A 27,990-nucleotide genomic window follows, 5' to 3' on the forward strand; every position below is an offset into this window, starting at 1 on the left:
TAACATCAAGGGCTTGTTTAGATGAAAGTCCGACGGCACCTTGGGAATGAAGGAGGGGTGCGTCCATAGCACTACCCTCGTCTCGTGGAATGTCACATAAGGTGGTTTACAAGAGAGGGCCTGGATCTCTCCCACTCGTCGTGCGGAGGTGATGGCCACAAGAAAAGCGGTTTTCCATGACAAAAATGTCAGTGGCGCTGAATGCATAGGCTCGAAACGGAGGACCCATGAACCTAGTAAGCACCACATTGAGCTCCCACGCCGGGGCCGGAGCCTTCACCGGCAGGAACAAGCAAAATAGTCCTTAGACAAACTCCTTGACCAATCGATGCAACCATAAGGATGATCGTCCTGGAGATCTGGTGTAGCGCAAGATAGCCGCCAGATGAACTTTGATGGAACCATGGGCCAGTCCTGCCTTGGCCAACGACAACAAATACGGAAGCACCTACGGAGCAGTGACTCGTAGAGGGTCGATCTTCTGAGTATGGCACCAAACGGCGAACCTCTTCCACTTATGCCCGTAGAATTCAAGAGCAGATGAAGCTCTGGCTTTGGCAAGCACATCTTTACAATCGGCTGGCAGATCGTAGCCCCCAAACTCTAGTGATGCAGGAACCAGGCCTTCAGGTTCAGCGATCCTAGGTCGTGGTGCAGAATCGCACCTCCTTCCCTGGCAAGAACATCTGCGACTGGCGGAAGCTTGACTGGAGGGGACATCGACATGTCCAGAAGGTCCAGGTACCATATCTGTCTGGGCCACGCCAGTGCGATGAGGATCATCCTGCACCAGTACCATCTGAGTTGATTGACTAGTCGAAGAAGCAACAGAGGGAACGCATACAGAAACAGGTCGTCCCAGGGGAAGAGAATGCGTCCCCCATGAACCCTGCTTGCGGGAAGCCTGCTGGCGAACCTCCGGCACTTGGTATTCGTAGCCGTTGCAAACAGATCGATCTGGGGATTGCCCCATCTGCGGAACAGGTGATCCACTTGGTCCTACCGAAGTTCCCACTCGTGGCAATTGCGTAGCTCCCTGCTGAGAGAGTCGGCAACTGTGTTCTTCACTCCTGCCAGAGGAAGCGGGATGAGGAACATCCTCTGAGCTATGGACCAGTGCCATAGATCCTGCGCCTCTTTGGAGAGCGCTAGCGATCTGGTGCCCGGCTGCTTCCGGATGTAAAACATTGTGGTAATATTGTCTGTAAAGACCCGCACCACGTTGCCCTTAAGGGATGGCAGGAAGGACTTGAGGGCCCAAAACACTCATTGCAGCTCCAGGATATTGATGTGCAACGTCTTCTCCTCCGGCAGCCACAGGCCTCTTGCGTGAAGACTTCCGGTGTGAGCACCCCAACCTTTCGGCGAGGCGTCCGTCGTGACAGTCTCCTGGTACGGTGGGGTCTGGAAATCTGCACCTCCGGACAGATGTGAGCAGACTCCCCACCATCGTATCGCTTGACGGAAGCTCTCGTCGAGTTTGATCTTGTCCTGGAAGCTCCGAGACACTTGTATCCAACGTCCGTCGAGGAACTCCTGTAGTGGATGCATCCGCTGTCACGGGATGACACCCTGTAATGAGTGGCACAGGACACCCAGGAAGGGTTTTGGGTGGTTGTGCCGAAGTAAGGTGGACAGATAAGTACACACACAGCTGAAAGTAATGAGAACAAAGAGTAGGCAAGTGTAGCAAGGAATAAGGTAAAACAGAATGGATTCCCTCTAGGGGTGTATGCAGATATTGGAAAAGAGTATTCCACGGACCTTAGGAAAACTCTAGCCTTCTGCACAGTTTGCTATAACAGAGGCCCACGCTGTTTGCTCATGGCTTGGAACAACAGCTACGGGTGTCTAACGTAGAAACGAGACAAGGGAGGGGCAGAGGTTGCCTGATGGAAACCAACAGACAAGCTCTGTACAAAAGGGTCTACAAACAGTACAAGAGAAGATACTAACAGACAAATCCAGGAAAAGGAAGTCGATAGCAAACTAGCAGAAGGAAATGAAAAAAAAAGTTGTATAACAGGATTGGATAGTAGAGGACGGTAGGGAACAAAGTTGAGAGTTCAGAGGAGCAGGAAAGCAATGAGCAATCCCACAGGAGCAGGGCTGTAAGGCGGGGAGCCCAGAGGGAAAGGGCTTAGGGCAGTGGAGAAAAGCAGGCTGCACGGCAAGGAGCCCAGAGGGCCGGGCAGCAAGGAGTGAGCCCTGGGGGGCAGGGCCGCTGACCATAGAAGGCTGCAGAGGACTGTAGAGGGCTGCTAGGCTGAGAACCCAGTGGACAAAGGCTGTAGGTAGCAAGCAGCGGAGCGTGATCGGCTGCAAGGTACGAAACCCCGAGTACATGGGCTGTTGGCAGCGGAGAGAAGCAGGCTGCGCGGCAAGGTGCCAGAAGGACCAGGCAGCAAGGAGTAAGCTCAGAGGAGCAGGGTCGATGACTGTAGCAGGCTGCAGAGGACTGTAGAGGACTGCTAGATTGGAAGTCCACCGGACGAAAGCTGTAGGTTGAAGGCAGCGGAGCGTGATCGGCTGCAAGGCAGAAGCCCGGCAGGGCACTGGAGGAGGCTGGAAAGCAGCAGAGCGTGATCGGCTGCAAAGCAGGAGCCCGGAAGTGCAAAGGCGAAGGGTGGAAAGCAGCAGAGCGTGATCGGCTGCAAAGCAGAGAGCCCAGCAGGGCACCGGATCCAAAGCGGGAGTAAGGAGGAACCGCATATAAGATCCGTAGCTCGAAGCAAGAAGGTGCTGGGAGGACAACTTAATGCAAGAGATTGAGCCCCTGCAGGCAGCAGCTTATATACCGCCCTGCCCAGCACAGAGGCAGGCTAATTGGTCGCACCTGGATCAGCACACCTGCAAACAATCTGCCTCCTCCCTCTCTGTTCCTAAGCTGGTGGGAGCAGAGCTAATCCCTAGGGCTTATGGGGATTGTAGTTCCGATGATGACCAATAGGAATAGCCAGGAATAGATGGTTATAGCCAAGTGCATTGTGGTAAGTGTGGTTTGTTGGAAAAAATAGAAAAGCACCAAAGTCTCGCAAATAGGGAATACTGTCCATATTGATCGGCAATGTAGGCGCCGATGGCGCAGGCATGACATCTGCAGCCTACTAGGTCGGATGTGGTAATTGCATGACAACATCATGCTAAGCAGAAATTTTATGGATCTCACCGTGGCAACCTCTAGGGCCAACAGCCGTTGCACCTTGCCCAAAATGGCCGGTATCCTTTCTTCAGACAGACGCCAGGCACGACACTGTGTTGAGTCGGGATTCCAGAAACAGTGCATCCTGCGATGGAGTCGGGCAGGACTTTGCATAGTTCACTGAGAACCCCCGATCCGTCAGAAGTTGGTCGGTCCTCGGTGTGTGTTCGACAGTGATGTGCTTTGAGCTTGCCCCAGATGAGCCAGTCGTCCAGCTAAGGGTATACGTGGATCCCTCTTAGACGCAGCTGTGCTGCCACCGGACTTCAATCCGACGGGAAGGACCTTGAACTGGTAATGTTGCCCTTGAACCACAAAGCGCAGGAACTTGCGGGGGCCCTTGTGGATGGGGATGTGAAAATAGGCATCTTCAAAGTCCAGCAATGATAGAAAATCCCCCTCTTCTAGCTGTCCTAGCACATGCTGAAGAGTCACAATCCAGAACTTTTGAGACTTGAGGTACTTGTTGAGACGGCGGAGGTCTAGGATGGGCCTCCAACCGTTGGTCTTTTTGATGATGAAGTAGCGAGAGTACACTTCAGAGCCTCTTTGGGATGAGCTCTACCGCACCCTTTTCTAGCATGGCCGTAACCCTCCAGCAGAAGCTGAGGGATGTGGTTTTCCTGCCGGGCCACTGGTGGTATATGGGGACACTTTCGTAGGAACTCTAGGGCGTGTCCGTGGGCGAGAACGTCCAGCACCCAACGTCGGTGGAGATGGTCTTTCACACGCTGATGAAGTTCGCCAGCCGGCTTCCCACCAGGGTGCACGGGTGAGAGCCCGTCGAAGCGCCGCCTTGGGGCCCTTGCCGACGACATTCTCCTACAGATCTGGCACAGTCCCTGTAGGTCTCCTGGGCCGACCAGAGAGAGGGTGGAACGACGAAGCACCTCCACCGAATCCTTTGGAAGAACCTTGAGATTTTCCGCTGAAGTCCGAAAGGACGGCTGTCGCTGTTGAAGCGTGCCCAAGGCACGAGCCGTCTCAGTGTCTGCCTTGATGGCCTGAAGAGACTCGTCCACGGTCTTCCCAAACAAATTGTCCCAGTCGAAGGGCATGTCCAACACCTTCGACTTAACATCATGGAGAAAAAAAAGTGGCCCTCAGCCGCCTCCGCCGACGAAGGTAAACGCTGTTGCCAATTTGGCAGAACTCTGTGGCCACTGTAATGGCGTGGTCCTATGCCACCTCACCATCCTGTAGAATCTCCAAAGCTTCCGCCCTCTTGTCGGTAAGGAATTCCAGGATGGGAGCGATCTTGAACCAAAGCTCTCTGTTGCAGTGTGCCGCAATGGTGAGGGCGTTGGCTGTCTTGATGGTAGTCGCTGCCGATGTAATAACTCTTCGCCCCATGTCATCCAACTTCTTCCCCTTACTGTCCGGGGTGGAGGAGGCCGCTGAAGAAGACTTTTTGGCTGCTGCCAAAACCACATAGTCCGGAGACGGTCGGGACCGCAAGCTCTTGGGCGCAGAGTCCAGCACCCGGTATTTCTTCTCATAACGGTCCCTCTTCGCCGAGGAAGGTTTCTTCATGAGGGACAACCCCTCGTCCCAAATGTCATTCAAGAGCGGGATCAAAAGTACAGTCTTTCTCCTCGCCTCATGGCACTTGTATAGGAAACCCTCTTCTTCTCAAGGACAAGGTGGAATAGCTCAGAGGCCCTGGAGATCATGATCGTTGAGCGGTGAAGATCTGGTAGGTGGAGATAGGAGATCCCCCAATCCGCCATTGTCGTCCGTGTGAGTGCCCGTCGTCGCTGTGTCAGGATCAGTCTCATCCCTTGGGGGAGGGAGCTGGGGAGGAGGCAAAGGGTGGTAAAGAGGCGGATGGTGAACCCTCCTCTTCTTGGATGGTGGTTCCCCTGATGGTACCGGCACTGCGGGAGGGGCCGTCGGCGCAAGAGGTATCTTCGGCCGGATCTCCAAGCATAGGGTATAGGGTATTCAGAGCAGCGAGAATGTCCACCGAGATATCTCCAGGTTGTTACTGTTAGGCAGAATCCTGTGCAGTGCCCTTAGGGACCACTACACACAATTAAGACTACACTGTTAAAGTGGTAGAAGTAGCAGAGCAGCCAGACTTATCTCAAGAGCAAATGAGCAGTAGTAGAGATTACACAAAGGACTACATTTACTGTGACTGAAGCAAACACTGACTCAAGGTTTTTGGTTGAAAAGTAAAAGTACATTTATTTCTAGACCATCTGTTCGTAAAACACTTCACTTCTATTAATATAAAACCACATGTAAAATACACTTACAGACAACGAATTCACTTTGTGCAGCACAATTCAAGGTAAGTACCTTTGGTTTTGACAGACCGGTGTTGTGAAACAAAGACGTTACCGGGGGGACAATTGCGATCACTTTTTGAGAGTAATGACAGTTCGGTTTTACTAAAGATAAGTGTACCCACGGGAAGAAATGTTACCCGAGTTAAAACACACTTAGCACATGAATCAACACAAGAGAGTTGGGGATAAAAATCATAGGCAATAATTTTGTCAAGGCAGATAGGATCAGAGAACACTTTCCTACAAGTGAATAAAAGTCAGTAGGCCTGTGCCAGTGTCAAGTCGACCAGGGTTCCTGTTGTCGAAGATCACACGGTTAGTACAGTTCACGATTCGAGATTGCCAGGAGTACTTGGATATTGTCAAAAGAGGAAGCAAAAGTTATAAGAGGGAAGGAAGATAAGGACAAGCCTTTGGTGAGGAGAAAAGGGATTCACCCTAGTTCCTCGAGGTCAGAAACAGTACCTTATTCAAGTGAAGAAGAGCTGGTGCCACGGCAGTTGTTCCTGCAGACTCACGGTTCGTGACTTCAGTCATGGGGACAAGACGTCTGGAGCGATCTGCACTATCTGGGATGAGGCCAGCAGTAGCAAAAGCAGCGGTGAATAAAAGGGGCGCTCCTTTAAAACAGGAGAGGCTCTTCAGATGGCTATCCGGACCACTAGAGCTGTGTGCAGCGATTTCGACCAAGAAGAGGATCCTCAGCCTGTGGAAGACGAGCTTGTTAATCCCACCAAGCTCAAAGGAAGAAGACTCCAGACTGGATCTTCTCTTGTCGTCAAAGGGTAGATAGCTCAGGACTGCAGTAGGGCTCCACCAGGACTTGGTAGTTGCAGCAGCGGTCTTCTTCTCTGCTTCTCTTCGGTTCCTTGCAGTTCCAGTGGCGACTCTGACTTCCAGCCCAAGAGTCCTGCCTTTTATGCGAAAATCCCCCATTCACACAGCCTGGCTGTCAATCACCCAGCAGGGGGGTTGTCAGGCCCAGACAACCACCTTAGCCAATCATGACAAAGTGCGACTTGGGTTTCCAAGGATACTGTGCAGGGGGCGACTACACCCCTCTCTCACATTCAGCCCACCTAGACACCCAGTCGCCAAAAGGGGGGCTTCTTGAGAAAAGCCCGCCAAAAGACGGTAAACAAGGAAGGCAAACCTGGTTTGCCGTGCAAAAGGAAAACACAAGGACTTTAACAAAAAGAAATGGCAATTAAACCCAACCGGAGCCGAAATAAAAAGTATTTGGTCAAGTGGGTTTAAAGTTCGAGGCTACTAAAATAGCCTAAAACATTACCACGTTATACAATATAATCGCGGTATAAAAATTAGGGTAGATACCACTGCCACCAGCCAAGTCTCAGTGTTAAGGGAGCGAAACAAAGCTCCAGGAGACGCAGATAAAAAAGGGCTAGGAATTAACCCTTTCCAATACTCCATATAAGATGGGGTGTACTGGATCTGTGGTTAAAGTGACAATGTAAATTTAATGGCAACTTTACCTTTTCTGGGTGACAGTAGTCAGCCCCAGAAAATGGAGTCGGTGGGAAGTCTAAAAGACAACCCTGTGTCGCTGCACTGAAGGTGCTGTGTAACACACAAAAGGGTGGGGCTCATGAAGTGGTGTACTCCAGAGCCCACAATCACACAAACAGTAAAAATACACATGGCAAAACACATGCAAGAGTGGGAAAGAGGCTCACACTCTTACCAAGTGGAAAAGATAAACTCCAGAAATCCAGCAAAGCTGCTGAGGGACTCACTAGGAAATGACGGAGGAGGGTGTTTGTGGCTTAGGCTGGTCCTCCAAGCCCTCAACGTCCTGCTGCTCCCTGATGGCCTCCTCGTCGTCACCTTCATCATTGGCTTGGTCGGGATCCTTGCCGTAGGGCCTGCACTCGACGCATCATTCCTCCTGGAAGGTCTGGAGGTTGGTAATCTCCTCCGCTGAGGAGATATCCATGCCCTGGAGGGCTACCGTGCCCCCCCGTTCTCTGCAACCAAGGGAGACTGTTTCGGTGAAATGATGGGCACTATCTTCTCCGTTTTTTTTTCTCGATGGGCTGAAAAGAGGACTCCCTCCTGGCAGGCAGGGATACTCTTGCCTTTGGGGCCGTGCCCTGCGGATCCGCTACAGCGGCCTTCGCGAGGGACTCCACCACTCCTTCCATGGAAGGTTGGGCCTTCGTCAGATGTACCTGGGCTTTCACCGCTTTGGTCTGAGCCACGCTCCCCCTTAGCCTTCTCCCGAGGGCCTGTCTGGGTCTTCTCCAAGAGATTGCCTGAACGGTCAGACTTCCTCTTCTTTGAAGATCCTGAGCGTTGGCTCGTGGTTGAAGCCTTTGGAGATGCTGTACTCGCCCTGGCTGCCGAGAAGCCTGTCGCAATGGCGTACCCAGCTACAGTGGACTCGCAGTGCTTAGCCTTATGTTGGGCCCTCATGGAAGGGGCACCCTCAAAGGTCTTAGAAGACCGCTCAACTTTCTTCTCGGTAGGGGAGAAATACTTTCAGCTATTGTCAAGCAGAGCTGTCAAACCAAGTAAATCAGTGTAAAAAACAGGTGTTCTCAACTTGCAGCCACTGGTTTCCAATGGGCACCATGTTAGTCTAAGCAGCCCAGATCAGTAGCAGGCCAAAGGTTGGAGGAAAACGGAGTTGTCATGCTTGTGGTCCAGCTGTAGCAGTGCAAATGCATAGTATGCCAGCGGCAACTCCAATCTCAGTTGGATGGAATGTATGATGGTGTATACCCAAGAGTTGAACCTGGTGCTTGTATTCGGTGTAGCTACTTCCGTAGCTGAGATGACACCCTAATTGGAAACTAACATATCACAGAAGGCCATTAGAACACACGACTCCAGAAGATAGTTCAAGGGTTTTTATTATACTTCTTGAAAGGGGGGCTTGCCTGACTTTCCTCTTGAGGAAAGAAAGGATGATCTCCTGTGTCTCAGTGTCCCAAGAGAACACACATTCTCTGTCGGTCTAAATCGATTGGAGCGTCTCGCCCACAGCCCTTCCAAAAAAAAAGTCCCCATGGAAAGGCCTGCCCACCACAATGGACTGAATAGCAGGCCTTAAGTCTGTGGCCTTCAGCCAACCGTGACACCGGAGGACCCCCCCCCATTGCCCATCTGGCGGAACCCGGAGTCCGCAATATCCAACACCACTGTGATGGCGTGGTCTGAGGCAACCTCGCCCTCTTGGGACAGGGCCAGGGCATCGTCCTTCTTGTCCGGCAGGAGTCCAAGATTGGCCCGAGCTTATAACAGAGCTCTTGGTTGTTCTGGGCGAGGATGGCCAGGGCATCGGCGGCCTTGATGGTGGAGGCTGCTGATTAAATGATGCCCTTCCACACTGCATCAAGCTTCTTCCCCTCCTAGTTGACAAGCGCTTCCTAGTGGTGGCAGACACCACAGAGACTGGAAAAGGCTGCGATCTCCAGCAACTGGCTGCCAATCCAGGACCCTGTACATCTTCTCCAGCCTGTCTCTTTTGGGAGGAGCAGTACTTGGCGTTTTCATAAGCCTTCCTCCCAAACGTGGTCCAGTAAAGAGACCAACATGACATCTTGTGAAGACTCCTTGTGTTGGAAAAGAAACGCTTCCTTCTTCTCTTACGGCACCAAATTGAAGAGAGTGGATGCACTCGAGATTATGGCATCGAAGGAGCCCATTTCGTCCCAACGGCTCTCCGTCAACCGGGACATGGCCATCATACTCATCCGTATGGATGCTGTAGTGTCCGTATCAGTGCCAGCGTCTGCTGGTTCCTCTACCACACCATTAACAGCCTCAGGGGCAGAGCCGGCTGCGGGGGTCTCGGTTGGCGTCTCGGCCCTGAAAGGCTGGGCTGTCGCCTCAGCCTGGCAGGGCTAAGTGGGTGCATTGGCCTTGGTGGACTAGGCCTGGGCCGACTTCTAGCCAGTGGTTTAGGAGGGCTGAGGACTAGGCCCTGCACTAGGCAACCCATGGAGTCACTGTTGACGTAACCGTAGTAATCACTGAAGTAATTCCATCTTTATTCAACAAAGTAATGGTGGCCCCCCGGCTGGGTTGTCGACAGGGAGGATACAGGTGCTGTCGTCGAATAGGTGGAAGCCTTAGTAGAGGAAGATGTTGTTGACAAAGTAATGGTCTTGGTGGACAATGAGGCCGCTGACAGGGCTTTCAATGGGCCCAAGGACTTATCCTTCGTAGCCTTGTCCTATGTTTCGAGGAGGTCAAGGACTTCCTCGCAGAAGGTACCCCACTCCTACCACCGGCAGGCTCACCGTGGAAGGTGAAAACGATCCTTCCCGAACTGGTTCCCACAGCCACGGTGACCCTAACAGGATCAGTAGCATAGTCCTCAGCCTTCGTTTGGATCCCCTGGAAAGGGGCATCCACAAAGGACCACAGCCTCTTCCCAGAGGCAGCAAGTTCATGGAACAGGCCGGTCCTGGACGGGCCATGACTGCACCCATCTTGAGCCAAGCCGCCAACCTGCGATAACAGTCCTCCGTCCGAAAACCATGGCAAATCTTGCATTCATCCTCATTGTGGTCTGGAGGAAAGACAGTATAGGCACTTGAGATGCTGATTCTCGATGTAGAAATTCCCCAGTCCACATTTCGCACAGAGTTTGAAGAGACTCTTCTCCTCGGATTTCGTCGAGGCGTGAAGTAGGCCCAAGCATGTGCATTCTGAAAAATTGAAGTGCAGAAATGACGATGAAAGCAGATATTTGCCAACAACGGATCCCTGCTGGCGGTAGTCGATGGAAAAAGTCTGAGAAAGAAATAAATGTATACGAACAAACTCAAAAATAGCAAAAAACCATGAACAACAAGATGAGAGGACTCCCAACAGAAACGCGCGGTAGGAATCTGAAGATGGCCACCAGGGGTGAAGCTTAGAGAGATGACGGTCATTGGAGGAGGGCAGTATGACCCAGGGGACAGAGATTGGTTATAGAGGAAATGGGAATAGTTTCTTACCTGTAACTCCATTTCTCCAGCATTGGTATCTTTCATGGATTCACATGCTTAGAATATTCCCCGTCGTCAGACTGGGACCCCTCGGCACACATATATAGCCTTTTCCAATAGGAAAACTTCCGACACTTTTGTGTCCTATCTACGTCCTTTTAGGACCCGCCTACGCATGCTCCGTAGGACGTCCCCGTATAAGAGGCCCGCCCCCGCGGTTCCCCTTCAGATTTCGGCCCCTCCAAAGTAGGAAGGGTTAAATTTATCAATTAAATACATTACATTCCGGGGAGGTTGGCGGGCGCATGCGAATCCATGTAAGATACCAATGCTGGAGAAATGGAGTTACAGGTAAGAAACTATTCCCTTCTCCAGCATTGGATCTTTCATGGATTCACATGCTTAGAATAGATTGTATAGCAGTAACACTTGAGACGGCGGTGAGAATGTAATGTAATATACCCTCAACATACTACACAATGCATATGTACAGTAGGAATAAGTTACCTCATATAACCTTACCCACATAAAATAAACTGTCATTAAAAAGATAGACAACAGATTCTTCACAGCGTGGAGCTTACCTTACTGAAACAGATGGCGCAGGACAGCTCTTCCCATCTGCACCTCGTCCGCATGCTGCCTGGCAAGGCAGTAGTGGCGGGTAAACGTGTGGGGCACTGACCATGCTGCAGCTTGGCATATGTCCGTCAGCGGAATTCCTGCCCATAAAGCTGTTGAGGAGGACATCGATCTTGTAAAATGGGCTCTAGGATGTCCTTGCAGTGGCCTTCCGGCCTTAGAGTGACAAAACGCAATCGTCGATGAGACCCATCGAGCCAATCCTTGTTTAGAGATTGCTTTTCCTCTCGTCGACGGACCATATGCGACGAACAGTTGTCTAGTAGACCTGAGTTCCTGTGTACGATGTAGGTAAAATTTCAGAGCCCTCTTAACGTCCAGGGTATGAAGAGCTTTTTCTGCTGCCGATGATCGTGTGGCGAAGAAAGTAGGGAGAACAATGGACGAGTGTTTGTGATACACTGTCGGAACTTTTGGGACGAACATAGGATTAGTTGCCAGGACTACTTTGTCCTTAAAGAATCTTAGGTATGGCGGGTCTACGACCAGCGCTTGCAGTTCCGAGATTCTTCTAGCTAATGTGATAGCAATCAAGAATGCCAACTTCCGACATAAAATTCATTTCGTGGACGTGGCCATAGGCTCAAAAGGCGGTTTCATTAAGCCTGCCAATACTGTATTGAGACTCCAAGTCGGGGGGAAACGTTTTTCCGGGGGAAAAGCTCGAAATAAACCCCTCATGAAGTGTTTTACAAGTCTGTCGCTAAATAGAGGAGACGACTGCCTTTTCCTTGTGAACCTCGAGATGGCCGCCAGGTGCACCTTTATCGATGTGAAGGATAATCCCCTCTCCGCCAAGAGGAGCAGGTAAGGTAGAACTTGTTCCAGCGTCACAGACAAGGGTTGTAGGCCCTGTTGTCCCCTAAACCATTCACAGAACCTCCGCCACTTATAGGAGTAGGATTTGTTTGTAGAAGGGGCTCTAGCCGCCTGCAGAATTGTTTGACAATCCTCCGAAATGTCTAAAGCACCGAACTCCGAAAAGTCAGGAGCCAGGCTGTAAGGTTGAGACTGTCCGGGTCGTGATGCCACACCATGCCTTTGTCCCGTGATAGTAGGTTCGGGGCTTTCGGAAACCCTTTGGGATGTTCCAGCGACAGGTGAAGCAGGCACTAGAATTACCCGGCAATTGTATCTGCGCATCCACTGTATTGTCCTCCGTATGAGGGGGAACGGGGGAAAAGCATAGAGGAACATGTCCGTCCATGGGAAGGAGAATGCCTCCCCCCTGGAGCCCTCTTGAGGCCATCTGCTTGCGAAATGCTCGCATTTCTTGTTGTCTTTGGTCGCGAAGGCGTCCAGAGGGGGGTGACCCCATTTCTCGAACACTTTCATCAGGTGAACTGTGTCCATTTCCCACTCGTGTATCTGGGCCATGCTTCTGCTGAGGGAGTCTGTTTGGGAGTTCCTCACTCCTGGAAGGTGATGAGCCACGATGGAAATGTTGTGCTTTAATGCCCAATGCCATGTTTTCTGGGCTTCTATGGAAAGAGTTCTTGATCGCGTCCCTCCTTGTTTCCTCAGATAAAACATGGCCGTTTTATTGTCGGTCAGTATTCGTACTCGCGAGCCCTTGTGTGGTAGGAATGCCTTCAAGGCCCATCGTACTGCTCTGAGCTCTAACACGTTTATGTGTAGGAGTGACTTCGTTGGAGACCAGCGACCTTGCGTTTGGAGAGCACCCATGTGAGCTCCCCATCCGGTTAGGGACGCATCCGTGACTATGGTTCGCTGAAACTCCGGCTCCTGTAGGGGTACGCCGTTGTTCAGATTGTGGAAACTCTGCCACCACTGAAGGGTCCGAAGCAGCTTGTCGTCGTCAATGGTTATCTTGTCTGACCACGATCCTTGAGCCTGCGTCTATCGGTCCGTGAGGAATTCCTGGACTGGCCTCATGAATAGGCTACAGTTTTCCACCAGATGGATGCAGGATGCCATGGCCCCTAGGACCGAAATGTATTTTCTCACTGAGATCTTGGTGTTTCGCCGTAGTCGGCATGCTTGTTGATTGAGTCTTGAGGTTCTGTCGAGAGAAGGTTTCACTAGCCCTAACTGGGTCTCGAACTGTGCCCCCAGGAATACCAGCGATCTCGATGGCTGCAGAGAGGATTTTTCGAAGTTTATGGCGAATCCCAGCTGTTGTAGAAGCTGCATGGTGGCTTGTAAACTTGTGTTGGTCGACGCTGGGGAGGATCCCCTTACCAGCCAGTCGTCGAGGTATGGGTATACATGGTGGCCTTGCTTCCTTAGCCAGGCCGCTAGTGGAGCCAGGCATTTCGTGAACGTTCTGGGGGAGGTCTTGAGCCCAAAAGGAAGAACCGTGAATTGGTAGTGAGTCCGCCCTATTACAAATCTTAGGAATTTCCTGTGTTTCCGACACATTGGAATATGGAAATACGCGTCATGTAAATCCAGGGACGCTAGAAAATCCCCCTCTTGAACGGCGCGGATCACTTCCTGCAGAGTGAGCATCTTGAATTTTAAGCTCTTTAAAGACTTGTTGAGATCGCGTAAGTCTAAAATGGGACGCCATTTGCCGTTCGGCTTTTTTACGACGAAATATCTTGAGTAGACTCATTGACCTCTCTGTGATGTTGGAACTAATTCTATCACGCCCTTTGCTAACATGAGTGTTACCTCTTGTTGCAGTATCTTCAGATGGGAATGAGCGGTGAACGCAGGTGGAATTTGCAGAGGGCTGTGTTTGAATTGTAGAGTGTCCGTTTCTTATAGTATCCAGCACCCATTGATCCGTCGTTATTCGTTCCCATTCGTCGACATATGCTGAAACTCTTCCCCCCAGAACGGTGTGTTGTATGTCACTGCTGATCTTTATTTTGCTCGTCTCTCGATCTGATGGTCTCTTCCTGGAAGTCTGGAAGTTCCGGCGACGGTTTGCCGTTTGGGAGGCACGTCTGTATCCCTGGGAGGGGTAAGCCGATCTGCCAAAGGATCTGTCTCCAGATGCAGAGAATCTTGAATTACCTGAAGCCCTTCCAAAGGGACGAAAAGACTTGTAGTTTCTGCCACTCTGGAGGGCACCCAATGAACGTGCAGTGTCCGAGTCCTCTTTCATTCCCTTTAGGGCTTCGTCCACCTTCTCACCGAAAAGAAGGTCTCCCTCAAAGGGCATATCTAAAACTTTGTATTGTACTTCTGGCCTGAAGTAGGTACACTTAAGCCATGACTGTCGACGTAATACGACCCCATTATTGACTTGCTTGAAGCCTGACTCAGCGAGGTCCACCGCGATGTTTATTGCGTGATTTGATGCTTCCACACCTTCTCGGACGAGTAACATCGCTGCCTTCCTATGCTCTTCCGGAAGATGATCAAGCAACGGAGCTAGCCTGTGCCACATCTCCCTATAGTATCTGGCAACAATTGCCAGAGAGTTTGCGGCCTTTACTGTGGTCGCTCCCACGGATAGCACTTTTTTGCCAAAGGCATCTTGGCGTCTCGCTTCGTTCTCAGGGGGAGTCGTGCACTTGTGCTGGGCATTCGCCTTCCTCGCCACTGCCGCCGACACCACCGAGCCTGGCGTTGGTTGGGAGGATAAACACTTGGGGGTAGACTCTGGAGCCTTAAACTTTTTTTCCAGGCGTCCTTTCACTGCCGGCTCTGAAAACGGGTGACGCATTGTCTGCAACCCTTCCTTCCATACATGGTCTAGTATTGGTATCGAGAACACCGACCTCCTTCTCTTACCCATGTGGTCGAACAAAAAACAGTCCTTTTTCTGTTCTTCCTGGGACAAACCAAATTCTTTGCATGCCTTCTCCATCATAGAATGGAATGACGCAATGTCGTCCGGAGGGGACGGGTGAGCTGGGCTTCTAGGGGTTTCCAACTCCACCTCTGACTCCCAGGTTGGATCCCTGGAGGGGGATGATGAGATATCCGACATGGCTCCCCTGTCAGACTCCGAATCTGGCAGCTCACCTTCCTCTTGTGCCAGTGCTGAGATTGGCGTGCGTAGGTGCGTCGGTTGACAGGACGGGCCCGGCTCGTCGACGGGTGACTGTGGCAGGTTTGCCTGAGGTAGTCTCTGGTCCAACAACTAACAACGATTGAAGCGTGGACAGAATTTCCAACGACAAAACAGATTGAGGATTGAGAAGAGGGGCAGATACCGGTATAACGGATCCCCTCGTCGACGACTTGTCAGCCACTCGTAGCCCTAGGTCTGCTGGGCCAGCTATTCTCTCATTCTCGTCCTCCGAGGACAGCAACACAGCCTGTTCTTGTAGTAAAGTATCCGGGGGGATCGGATCAAAAACTTCAGGCCTCCAGGCCTCCTGTAGAACCCCCGTCGACGAGGCCATCCTCGACGTCGGTGGGACGGTGGATGCCACCTGCGTAAGTGGCAGGGTGGAGGCCGATGACTGGGCCGCCGTTGACGACGGTGACTTAGCAGGTGGTTTTGGCGGTCCCGCCTTTTCCACACTTGGCTTGCTTTTACTCGACTCTCGACTCGTGGTCGATCTATGATGATCGCCCGAGGAGGATTTCCTTTCCTTTTCATGCTTTTTTGATGAAGATGATTTCTTTGACGAGGAGTCTCTAGTTGAGTGACTTCCAGACGACTCTTTTTCCGTCGGTCGAGATTTCTTCGCCGGTGGTTCCGACGAGGTAGCACGGCGTGATGTTTTCGCCGATTGTGTGGAGCCTACCTCCGAAGGGGGGTGTGCCCCCGCTCCATCATTCAGCCATGCCACCAGTCGTCGACTGCGGTCTTTGAGGGTTTTTTGAGAAAACCCTTTGCATATGTCGCAGTTATCCGCCGAATGATGAGGGTGGAGGCAATATATACAATCCATATGTCCGTCCCCCTCGTAAACTTTTTTCAAGCCGCACGTCGCGCATGGGCGGAACAGCGCTTTTCCTGACACGGAGGACATTTTCTGTACTCAAATTCAAGTAATGCAACCTTGTACAGAATTGTAAGACAACGCGAGGAGATCCCACTACTTTGGAGACGGTTGAAATCTGAAGGGGAACCGCGGGGGCGGGCCTCTTATACGGGGAGGTCCTACGGAGCATGCTTAGGCGGGTCCTAAAAGGACATAGATAGGACACAAAAGTGTCGGAAGTTTTCCTATTGGAAAAGGCTATGTGTACCGAGGGGTCCCAGTCTGACGACGGGGAATATTCTAAGCATGTGAATCCATGAAAGATCCAATGCTGGAGAAAAACAGTTTTCAGACTAAGGCGAATCCGCTTTTCTTTTTTACTGAGGATTTACAGCCTGACCGCGAATATTCACGAGCATGTGAATCCATGCCAGACCCCATGCTGGAGAAAGATCTATCAACGATTTTGGAGATCAAAGGTCTCGGACAGAGCACAACTGTTTGTGTTAACCATTTAAAAATGTAGTTATCAAAACATTCCTTGAACTTAAGTTTTTGCTTCATGAGCCACGTTCACTGTTAAGATGTTAAGACTGCCTTCTTTTTGGGAATTGTAGGGCCATATTTTAGTCCCCCTCAACTTTTATTTGTTCTTTCTTTTTTATCGCAAGCTTCTTTTTGAATGCCCAAGGGACTTTTCTTTCAGTTCCCCTGCCACAATTACCCTTTTTACCATAGTTGGGTTACCTGTAATACAGCCAGTCCCAGGAGAGCCTCTCAGCACCCCATTTTGTAGCCGTACTTTCGTTTTTGCTTCACCAAGGGTGCAAGCTATTTTACTACACTGGAAGTCCAATGTAACCTTTTGGTAGAGAATGGAGTACCAATGGATTTATTTAAACAATTTTGTATTTTATGGTTCTGTTTGTTCATGACAACCAAGAGGTGAGCTTTAAAATGGAATGGCTGCTCTGAGCACATGGGCTCTTTGTGAGCCCTTATGGCAACTTCCATATCGGTTTGAATTGGTGTGACCAGACAAAGTCCCTGAGCCCCCCGCTCTCCTTTTGTGGAGTGATCTAGGCTGAATGGCAGGCCTAATGACCCAATAGTCTTGTTGGTCATCTGACCCTTACCGGCAGCCCTCTCTAGTGATTGGTGGGCTGCTTTTTGACTAGCCAATTTCTGCAGTGGACTTATTCCTGCTTCTCTTTCTTGCTGCTATATTCTGCTGCATGGAAAAAGCACATTGCCAGCTTGCAGAAGGAGTTTTTCCCCACCAATTCATGCAGTTTTAAAGCCCATGCTTGGCCATACAGGCCAGGTACCGTGGCTTGGGCATATCCTTTTTGTTTAGTTGCTTATGGTGGTCTAGTACGTATGTCCTGAAGATCCCTGCTGCTTCCCTGCATTAGCTGCGTCAAACCTTTTATTCTTTTGCTTGGTTGCACGTCACTGCTGTTGGTCCAAAAGGGTGCTGAGATGACAAAATCCTGCTTGATCTTCTGTTTGGGGTGTTAGGAAGTGCCTCCAGCCCTTCTCTGTGAAGCCGCTTCACAACTTTGGTCACATTGCCTGGGCCTTCGTCCCTGGATTTTTCACTTCAGGCTTGACAGAGAACATCTTTCCTGCGTTTTCGCTAGCTTAGGGAACAAGCCTGATGCAGTAAACCACACCTAGGAAAAGAAACTGCTCTTACCTCGGTTCTTTTGCCATGCTGAAGACATTTTTGTCGAAAGTGAGAACTTACATCTTAGCTTCAGGAGGCTATTATTAAAGATACTCACACTCAGGGGTGCTGCTTGTCTGTGGTCCTGATTCTTTGGAAGTTAGTCTCAACCAGATTTATCATCAACTTATTTGGAGTCCTTCCTGCTCTTCTGCAGCTTCCTCTGGAGCATCTGGCTCATCCTTCGAAACCTGGATCTCTTCTTTGCGGTCTCTTCTGGTCTTCCATGGGGTTGTTTGCTGCAAAACCTGCACTTGCGGGGTAGAACCATCTTACCGCCATTAAAGCGGTTGGTCAATTGACTTCATCCCATTGACACCTATGTAACATTCTCTCTCTCTGGAACGCTCCTAAATTGTCTCTGGGGGACTTACCTGTCTGTCCCTCCACATTTTACCTGTACTACAAGGGGTTCAGTGAGCTGTGAAAAAAAATTGTAGTACTTGCCCCCGATTGGTGATGCATTTTTAAAGTTTGCTCTGCATTATCTAACAGTGAATGTATTATTACACTGTACATTTTTCCCCTGAATTGTATAACTAGGGTAACTGTTCAAATCTATTCTTACTTTTTGGAGGCATTTGACTGTGTTTTTGAAGCGTTTCCTACCATCTATCAATATATTAAATTACTATGTGTGCATTTGTATTCTTTTTAGTACTCAAGCAGTGGTATTCAAACTTTTTGTTGCTGAGCCCCACTTGGGTAGAAATTTTGTTGCCAAGCCCACCTTGGGTAAACATATTCTTGCTAGCTCCCCTTTGGTCAGAAGAATTGTTGCCAGGCCCCCCAGATACCTTATTTACTTATATATTCCATTAAAAACAGTTGCTGTACTCGCTTTTTGAAACGTGCCCCTCCTACCCCCGGACAGCCCTACAGTTTGATGACCACTGCTCTAGAGGGTAAAAACAAATGAGGAATGTTGGTGTAGGCCTTAGGGATTTTCAGACATTTTTTGGTAAGGTAAAAATGGCTGGGTCGCTTTCCTACTTACCCCTTTCTCTATATGCATTAGGTGCTCACCCTTGGTCTAGGGCCCTACCACACATAATACAGGTGGGCTGTGCATTGAGGGCACTATACTTATTTCTGCAGGCCCAAAGGGTATTCACCTGCTTGCTAGGTTGTGTGATTCCCTTATTCTCCCCACGTTGATTTAAATTGGGTGCCTATCTGTGGTAGTGAAGCAGTGGGATGTGGAGAGTCCATTTTAGACATTTGCAGTTTTTATAGTATGCTATATATTTTCTAAAACTGAATTATGCATCAAGTACTTATTTGACCTGGTAGATCTATGTGTGTGACTTAAGTATATATGTTCAGTAAATTGCTGTGGTGAATTTTCTAGAGAGAAGTGTGTAGACAAATTGCAACTTTGAGTCAGCCTGCTACCACTGAGAATTAAATCTTTTCACTATGTCTGCGTTTCTTCACAAGAGAGGTAGGCTTCCCTTTATCTTTCCAGGTGTGTTAGCCCCTCTTCCCTATTAAGGTCAGAAGTTCTAGATCCCACAACAGAGGGTTGTAGAAAAACTGCCCTAACATTCACATTGTGATAAAAGGCTACACATTTCAAACCAAAGACAATTGTGTGTGAAGGCTAACAAGAGTTCACAAAAATGCTTACACTCCACAGAGGTGCTAGTAACTTGCCAGGAGACCCTTGCAAATTAATATATAATTTTCCAAACTCATGAATTTGAGTACAAGGGGTCGATTACCAATTGTTTTGATTGCCCTTCATATGTGTAGTCAAAATGAGTAATTCCCCCTCAGCCTTTTTTTATTGATTATTTTCTAGTTGCTAAATGTCACTTGGAACCGCAAATGCATCCCAATAGGCTGCCAAATGTTTAAGTACCTCAGAAAAATACCTTACTTGAGAGAGACGCATTACACACTTGCAACAGCAGGTCTCTGGTTACATTATACTCCTCGGATTCAGTAGCAATCACCACCCTTTCCAGTTGATGAGTGAGGCAGTACTCATTGAATTGCTAAATATTAACTACATTGGCTTTGCTGCACCTAAACATTATAAGCAACAAATCACATGGTGTTGAAAAATGGGAGGTACAGGGAATTAGTCGTCCATGGTCTCGAACTTAAAAAACAACAGCTTGATTTAGGGAAAACATTTAAAGCTTATTAATAATGTATGAATCAATTTTTGAGGAATTGGAAAAATCAAGAGTTTGTACAGACAAGTCCTAGCCAAGGCATCTTACCTCAGGAAAACTGATTAGAACATTGATTATGAAAGGGAGTACAAACTTACAATTTAGAACTGAAGGTGACTAGGGCTACATAGCAAGGATAGGCCTGAAGAGAAAGAACAATGTTAATGAGACAGAAAATGTATGAATACCTACCAGTGCCGAGTACCCTTCTTCATCAGACTCTGGCTGCGATAAATCTGATTCACTCCTTGACTTGTTCAGTCTGTAGTTTGTCCCAGTATGGATCAAATGATGTTCTGCAGAAAGGCTCTCACTCCTATCACAAAAGAAAAAATCAATATAGCAATACACCAATGTCACCCTTTGATCAACTAGAAGTGCCCAATGCAACAAGTGTAGGCGATCATAAAATTAAAAGGTAAGAAAACAATTGAAACAGCAGTTTTGCATGATAATGTCTACAATGAGATTCCCCCATCACCTATTGGATCCCGAAGCAGCATTAACATTTTCAAATAATAAAACAGTGGTATAGGGAACACGTTATGTGGAGTGCTGCCAGGGGACCCTAAAGTCCTCTTTTTACTCATCGTGTGAGGTGCACTGTGTACCCCATGTGCTTACCAACGCAGGAGATGTCATCCCCTTTTATGACATTCATTTTTACAGCTCCAGCACCAGCGATCTTCCATATTTTCATGGAATGCTGTGGACACAGTTTGTCACGTTTTCTTTGCTTAAGGTAAAATGTATGTTACTTTCCATCCAGTCCCAAACAGGCTAGTGGCAGTAGATAAACCTTTTACCCAATGCACCATCACTTGTTACCAGTTAAACAGCAATAATGCATTTAAGGGTACCATATGCTAAACATTTCTACTAGTATTTTTCATGAACCTTTTAATGTCGTTTAGGAAGAAATACAATACAAGCAGCATAAACCTATAAACATGCATTGTGAACAACCCCTGTACTTCCCACCTTCCTGCAATGAGTGCAGCTGATCCCTTAAATGAAATAAAGCCAACGCAGCATATCAACTAATGGTCTGACCCCGTACCCACACAGTCTGTGCATTTTATTTCACCTTGCATCATCTTCCAGAACTTCTCAACCCAGGTCCCGGTGGAGTCCTAATCACCCCCATACGTTCCATAATTTCTGGAGCCACCCACTGTTTTTGTACAATATTCTGTCCAAATCCATATATGCATGACATGTCCTGCTTAGCAAATATAAATGTTGTATTAAAAAAATGCCAACATTAACAATTTAAGATCCAACTCCAGTGGGCTGTCAATGACCCCAAAACCTCCCCTATAACTTTCTCCAATACACTGGTAGCAGGCCAAATACCAAATCATATATTAGAAGGTTCCTTTCGCTCTCTGATATTTAAGAAAGCCCCCTCTCCATCATTTCCTATTTTACTAATTCTCTACCTCGATAACCAGACCTCTCCCAGACAATTTCTGCAAGACCCACCACCTTGCTCACCCAATACTTCGCAAACCACAAAATATCTGGTCACCCACAATCCCTTAAAACCAGTACCTAACATACAAACACTGAAAACCCACATCTCCCTTTTCTTCTTACCTAATTTGGGAGATGATCCAGCAATGCCTAGTGACGTCTCAAAGAATCATATTTAGGGAGGTACAGGGGGCCAGAGGAAAGGATTAGGGGTGTGGGAGGCACCCATAACGGGCAATAACACCACCACACTTGTTTGTGTTTATACACTTAATGTATAAAAAATATTTATGGATATGAAAATTAGTTACAAACATAGCTCATGGAAGAAAAGACAGTGCTTGACATAGGATTTTTATATTTGCATGTCCAAGTAAAAAAATAATGTTAAGGTTATGAATGGATCGGCAGCGAGATAAGAGCTATCATGCAGCCTGCTGGCAAACTATTTGCAGAAACAGTGTGCATAGGTGAAAACCCCTTATACGGTCTGATCAATGCATAGCAACATGACATTGTGTTACTGGACTGAATGACCATTTCAAACATGGCATGGGGAAACTTGGGAGTACTGGAATGTATGCAGATCTATTTAATTTAAAGAAAATGCTGATTTTATTAAATACTTAGATTTTGTTGCAGTTTGTTCATATACTGAAAGGGTTGGACAGGCTTTCTCCAGAGACCAGCTGAGGAGAACAACAGCCGAAAGGCACAGCAGCCCACCGGGGCCAGCTTCTATAGGATCTCCAAGACCGATACCTGTGGCTCGCCGCAAAACACAATTAAGCCAAAGAATCTGGCTCCACCTTGCCAACAGGATTGTCCAACCAGCAAGCCATTTATCCATCAACTATGGACAGACAAGAATCAATTTAACCTTGAGAAAGACCCGGATGGGTCAAAACACGTGTCGGCTGACCTAACTAAATAACTGATTAAATCCTGTATATGCAAAACTAGAAAAAAATATCAGGGCAAGAATTACAGGGTCCAACCCTGTCATGCTATTACAAGAGGTGTGGACAACACCTCTTCCTCCTGTGAACTTGCTGCATACCCAATTATCAAAACCTAAAACAAACCACACTTAAAGACTTAGTGCTGCGCATGTTGATTCGGCCTCAAGTGCCCCCTTTCGCCATGTTCATATACTGGCCTATCTGTAAAGATGGTTATAACCCAAATAATGTTAGTCTGAAAAAAAGTTCTATATTTTTACTCATGACTGTACAAATAAGTTCCCCTAGTAGGCAGCACCACACAATGCAAACTTATTAGCCCCTAAGGCTGTCTCCAGCATGTTCACAAATATGTGAATGTCAATAGCATAGCTGCACTGCAGAAGATTGATAGTCTTGTATTTCAAAGGCTGAAGCCAGAGTTGACCGAAGGTGAGCCAGTGCCTAGATCGAAAGTATGCATGAGGGACCAGTTCCTAATCCGGAGATGCCCAGTAGACATGCGTGCTGTTCCTTCTACGCACTCCTAATGCCATTCATATTGGTACATATATAGTAACTTAACTAAGATCTGTCTATATTTATAAAAGTGTACATTTGTGGGTGGCTCGGTTTGTGGCAAAGCTTTGCTCCTCATAAAATTCCACACTGCTTCCAAATCTGCACCAAATTTTGCATAGTTATGTTAGGACCCTCTGGACATTGCTGGCTACATGACATATGGACATCCTACCCCTTCTCCCGATTTTCAGCACAAGTAAAAATGGGTTTGTGGCTTGGCGAAGCATTGTTCCTTATACAATTCCACACTGTTTAACCAATCTGCACCAAATGTTACATGGTTACCCATTAGGGCCCTCCGGATATAACTAGCTACATGAAATCTGAATATCCCACTTCTTTCCCCGGCTTCCAGCACAAGTCAAAATGTGTAGGTTTGTGGCTTTGCGAAGCGGTGTTCCTTCTACAATTCCACGCCGTTTCACCAATCTGCGCCACATTTTGCATAGTTACCTGTTAGGGCCCTCCGGACAATACTGGCTACATAATATTTGGGCACCCCACCACTTTCCCCGGATTTCAGCACCTTTACATGTGGGACGGTTGCCTGAAATCAGAGAAACATCAATGTGGTCATAGAAGGACCAGTCTCGATACAAGGAACAAAACTGGAGGTCCATATGGGACTTTGAAAACCAAGGAACTAGGATGCACGGTTTCCGAGATATTTGCACTGCAATGAAATGCACCACGCCAAGGTGAGGTAACAGGTAGGGAGAGAGCACAGAAGGTCCCAGTATGCAGCAGCACGCCAACTCTTGCCATCACCAACATCTGCTCCAGGGTACGTCAGCCAGCAACACACGCCCCTTCTCAGTGCAGTTTACTTGAGGGTGCAAAGCACATCAAGTGCTAAGCAAATCAGAACAGCGACCTACAGGATCACTGATTTTCAACAATTGATGTGTTCTCTCTCTGAACGGGTATTTCTGCTGGTAAGGTATATAAACTGAAAACAAAAAAAAGCTGCGATTTCAAATGTTCGTTTTTTTTAACCAGAGCATGAGCAAATGTATTGAAGAGGGATACAAAATCTAATGTCATGAACTATTTCAATACTGCAGATACAAAGCGTGGGAGTGCAATTGCTGTGGAGTTAAAATAAAATATATACTGCTGTGGCCCATCACCGGGAATGTCTGTAGAAAAACCCTGTCATGGGGCATTTCAATGTCAGAGTAGCATACGTGTCCATTTGTAAATGTATATAATTTAGAACACATTAGTCAACCTTTGTAATATATCATTTGATCAACATTTTTTGTAAGAGAACCACGACTAAATGTGATACTGTCACGAGTGAGCAGAGACCATTCAAATAAGTGTGCACTAGTAAGCGTTAATGTAACTATATATGGAGCAATAGTAAAGTCAAACAATGGTTGACACCGACTTTCACTATGGAATATAATGAATAAACTAACTTCTGGGAGAACCCAGTTTTGTTAGTTATGAAAAAAAGGGCACATTGATAAAGAGATCTGTTGAGGATCACAATGTGGAACTGCACTTTGAATCCTAGTTTCCTGGTTCAACAATTTACAATTTGTACAGTACAGCAGACTTTTTTTATCTTCAGTTTTAAATGATAAATTAATCACCATAGTGACCAACGTACTCTTAGTCCATAGTCCCCTTTCCTCCATACTGTATGGGTATCCATTGCTAGGGACGCGAGACAACCCTTTTCGGCCAGAAAACATCTTGTTCCCTTTTAAAATGTAGAGGCACGTGCGGGCGCGGCCCTGAGAACAGGGGCTACCCTGACTCCGCCCACCAGCGCCACTCCTCAGTCCCCGTTGATGCGTCGACAATATTACAATTGCTTTATGACACCAGTTTCATTAAGGGGGAGGATGGTGGGACGTATGGAGGAAAGGGGACTCTGGACTAGGAGTACGTTGACTACAGTGAGTAACTTAAAATTACTCCTACGTCACGTCCCCTTTCCTCCATGTTGTATGGCCGATTACAACTGAATGTAGCCCCAGGGTGTAGAGGTGAGCTTCTTAAAAAGTTCCTTAAAACTGCCTGACCAAATGCTGCGTCCGACCTGCAGATGGCATCAAGCAGTAGTGCTTGCAGAAGGTCGAAGGCATAGCCAATGTTGCCGCCCTACTGATGACCTGCCACGGAACGTGCCTCTGGAAAGCCAAAGCCGTGGCCTTGGCTCTGATAGCGTGGGCATGTATATTTGCTGTGAATGGTTAATGCTGCCCCTCTTAAGCCTCCATGATGGCCACAACCATCCATCTTGCTATGGAGGACTTGGGAGCCTGATAGCCTGGCCTTGACCCACCAAAGGTGACCAAGAGAGCTTCCGACTTGCGTGAGCTCTTGGTTCTGACAAGGAAGAATTTTTGAGCATGCCTGACATCCAGACAGTGCAGCACCCACTGTGCATCGTCCTTGGGATCCTCGAAGAAGGAAGGTAGCACTATCTCCTCATTGAGGTGAAACGAGGAGACTACCTTAGGTAAGAATGCTGGATGCGTTCTAAGGACCCTTATGAAAGGTAGTATATGTCATGATCTCTGCTTCCAAAAGGTCAGGGTTTTCCCAACTCCCTTGGAAGCAGATCCATAACCCAGGTTCCGAGTGCCAACCAGTCCCAATTGGGACCTTTTGGACCCAGTCCTGGCGCCAGTGGCACCAGGCTCATAAATATGCCCAGTCCCAGCGCTGGAAGCGCCGGGCTCATAATGCTTGGGTGGACTTACCTTCAGCAGACCATGATGCTTACTTGCCTGCCAGTTGAGCCTCTGATCCTCTTCTGTTTGGAACTACTTTTCCTGTTGGGTGGGGCTGGAGCCACTCCCTAGATTCAGAACACTGGAACTCTTCTGGAAGGCAGGAACTCTTTTCTTACCAGGAACTCTTTTCTTACTTAGGCGTGGCTGTGGAAGGAGACACCTAAGCACTACAGGAGGCTATTTAAACCACACCCGGTGGATGAATCTTGCTTTGCGTTATTCTGCAACCTCTGCAGCAGAACGCTCATCGTGTCTTCTGCATCCGGTCCTGGGCCTAAGGAAAAAGGCTTACCATCCTGAATCCAGTCTTCAGCAACACCTATAAAGACAAGAAAGAACAGGTTAGCATTCCGGCATCTGAAAGGCAAAGGCTTACCATCCTGAATCCAGTCTTCAGCAACACCTATAAAGACAAGAAAGAACAGGTTAGCATTCCGGCATCTGAAAGACAAAAGTTTACCAACTCTTTGCACGCTCCGGAGGCCTTCGGCGCTGCATCCCGCATCTGAAAGACAAAACAAGGTGCGTTTAAAGACATTGGGGAACTTTAATACTCACGTGCCATTACTCCTTTCCACATCTAATCCAGTGGGTATTCCGGCACCCTGCAGCCGCTCCGAACTCGTACCTGCAAAATAAAAAGACAGTTAGAGCGCATAGTGAAGCAGGCAACAAGCGCTTACTTACGTGCTTCCAGGCGCTTCTATTCATCACACGGGCTCCATCTTCAACTCACTTCAGCCCATCATCCGCCATCGCCGGAACCCTGCAAAACAAGAGACATCATTACTAAAGACTTTAAAGACATTTGAATGACTCGAAACTTACCGTTCGTGCAGTAAACGACGGACAGCAGTCCTCTGAAGTCAAGAGTCCTGCGCTACCTATCCAGTGAAGAAACTGGTTACAGCACCCTGCCCCGAGGCAGATGGAGAGCTCGGCATTCACTTACCTAAGGTGAGAGCGTTAACCTTTGGGGGTCTACAGGAGAGGAGAAGAGGAAAGCGATAGGGACACCCCAATAACCCCAGTTCATTAACCCCATATTTTCTATCTGCAGACATCTTACTCTACACGTCAGGCATACAGTGCACAGAGGTCCAGCCCAAAGAGCCAACCGGGTGCTACACATCACCTTTGAAGATACGGTAGTCGCCCAGTCAAGACCGGCGCCTCTGCGAGAATCAGGTGAGCGTTACAGTATAGGGCTTGGAAGCCACCAGTGCCTGGATTTCACTGACCCTGCGTGCCAACGCAATACCCACCAAGAGGGCTGTCTTAATGGTGACCAGCATGATGTCCGCAGACGCCATTGGCTCAAATGGTTAATGCTCCAAGGTGTCCAACGCTACATTGAGGTCCCACGCCGGGTGAGGCTTCTTGATAGGTGGGTAGAGCTTGGTAAGGCCCGCCCAATGTCTTAACCATCGGGTTGGAGGATGAAAAGACCTCCTCCGAGTTCCTGTAGGCTCCGATGGCCGCCAGATAGGTGTGGCATGTGTCTACTTGCACCCCCGAATGTGCAAGTCAAGGGATCGACTTCTTTTGATTCTGCCCAGTGACAAAACCTAGTCCACTTCCTCTTGTACTGGCTCCTAATAGCGTCACTTCTTGCACCCTGTATGTTGTCTAGGCTAGCTTGTGACAGACGCAGGTGTTTTAATGTGACCTGTTCAGGAACCTTCTGCGAGGGCTAACCCCGGGGGGCGGGGTGGATGACGGTGCCTCCCTGCTGGGAGAGTAGGTGAGCTGGACCCAGCGGAAGGTGCACCGGGGCCTGTTCAGACAGGCTGAGTAGTTCTGACAACCATGGAGCCATCAGGATGATAGAGGTGCCGGACCTCCCTGATCTTGCAGATTACCCTGGTGGACTAGGGGAGTGGGAGGAAAGGCATACGCGTTCATGTTCTTGCACTCCATCTGCATCGCGTCCCTTAGAGAGCCCCAGCCGTGTCTCAGCCAGGACGCAAACTGGGCACACCTCATGTTGGACCAGGTGGCAAAGAGATCCACCTGAGGATGACCCCATCTGTCTAAGATCCCCTGAAGGACCTGATCGTTCAACTGCCATTCATAATTGTCCACCCCCAGCCTGCTGATCTAGTCCGCCTTCAGGCTGGAATCCCTGGGAGGTGTAATACCCTCAGCTGCAGGCTGTTATCCAGAACCCACTCCCAAATGTTGACTGCCAAGGTGCATAGGGGAGGAGACCTGGTGACACCCTGCTTGTTGATGTAATACATGCTGGTGGAGTTGTCCGTCTGGATGAGGATCATCTAGACACTGATCATCAGAAGGAAAGCTTCGAGAGCAAGCCAGATTGCCTTCAGCTCTAGCCAGTTGATATGGGCCTCTTGTTCCTGAAGCGACC

At 48.6% G+C, this 27,990-nt stretch overlaps 1 protein-coding gene across 10 annotated transcripts in view; it reads right to left on the reverse strand.

Annotated features, from left to right (window-relative positions):
* Positions 1–27,990, reverse strand: part of HERC1 (HECT and RLD domain containing E3 ubiquitin protein ligase family member 1) — a 3,379,312-nt gene that overhangs the window by 2,418,574 nt on the left and 932,748 nt on the right. For all 10 annotated transcript variants that reach the window (XM_069624399.1, XM_069624403.1, XM_069624396.1 and 7 more), the window contains exon 24: positions 20,060–20,183. In XM_069624399.1, coding sequence (XP_069480500.1) covers positions 20,060–20,183 — 124 coding nt within the window. The remainder of the gene's footprint in view (positions 1–20,059; positions 20,184–27,990) is intronic.

Source organism: Ambystoma mexicanum, chromosome 11 (assembly GCF_040938575.1).
Source record: "Ambystoma mexicanum isolate Mex_15411 chromosome 11, UKY_AmexF1_1, whole genome shotgun sequence".
NCBI lineage: Eukaryota > Metazoa > Chordata > Amphibia > Caudata > Ambystomatidae > Ambystoma > Ambystoma mexicanum.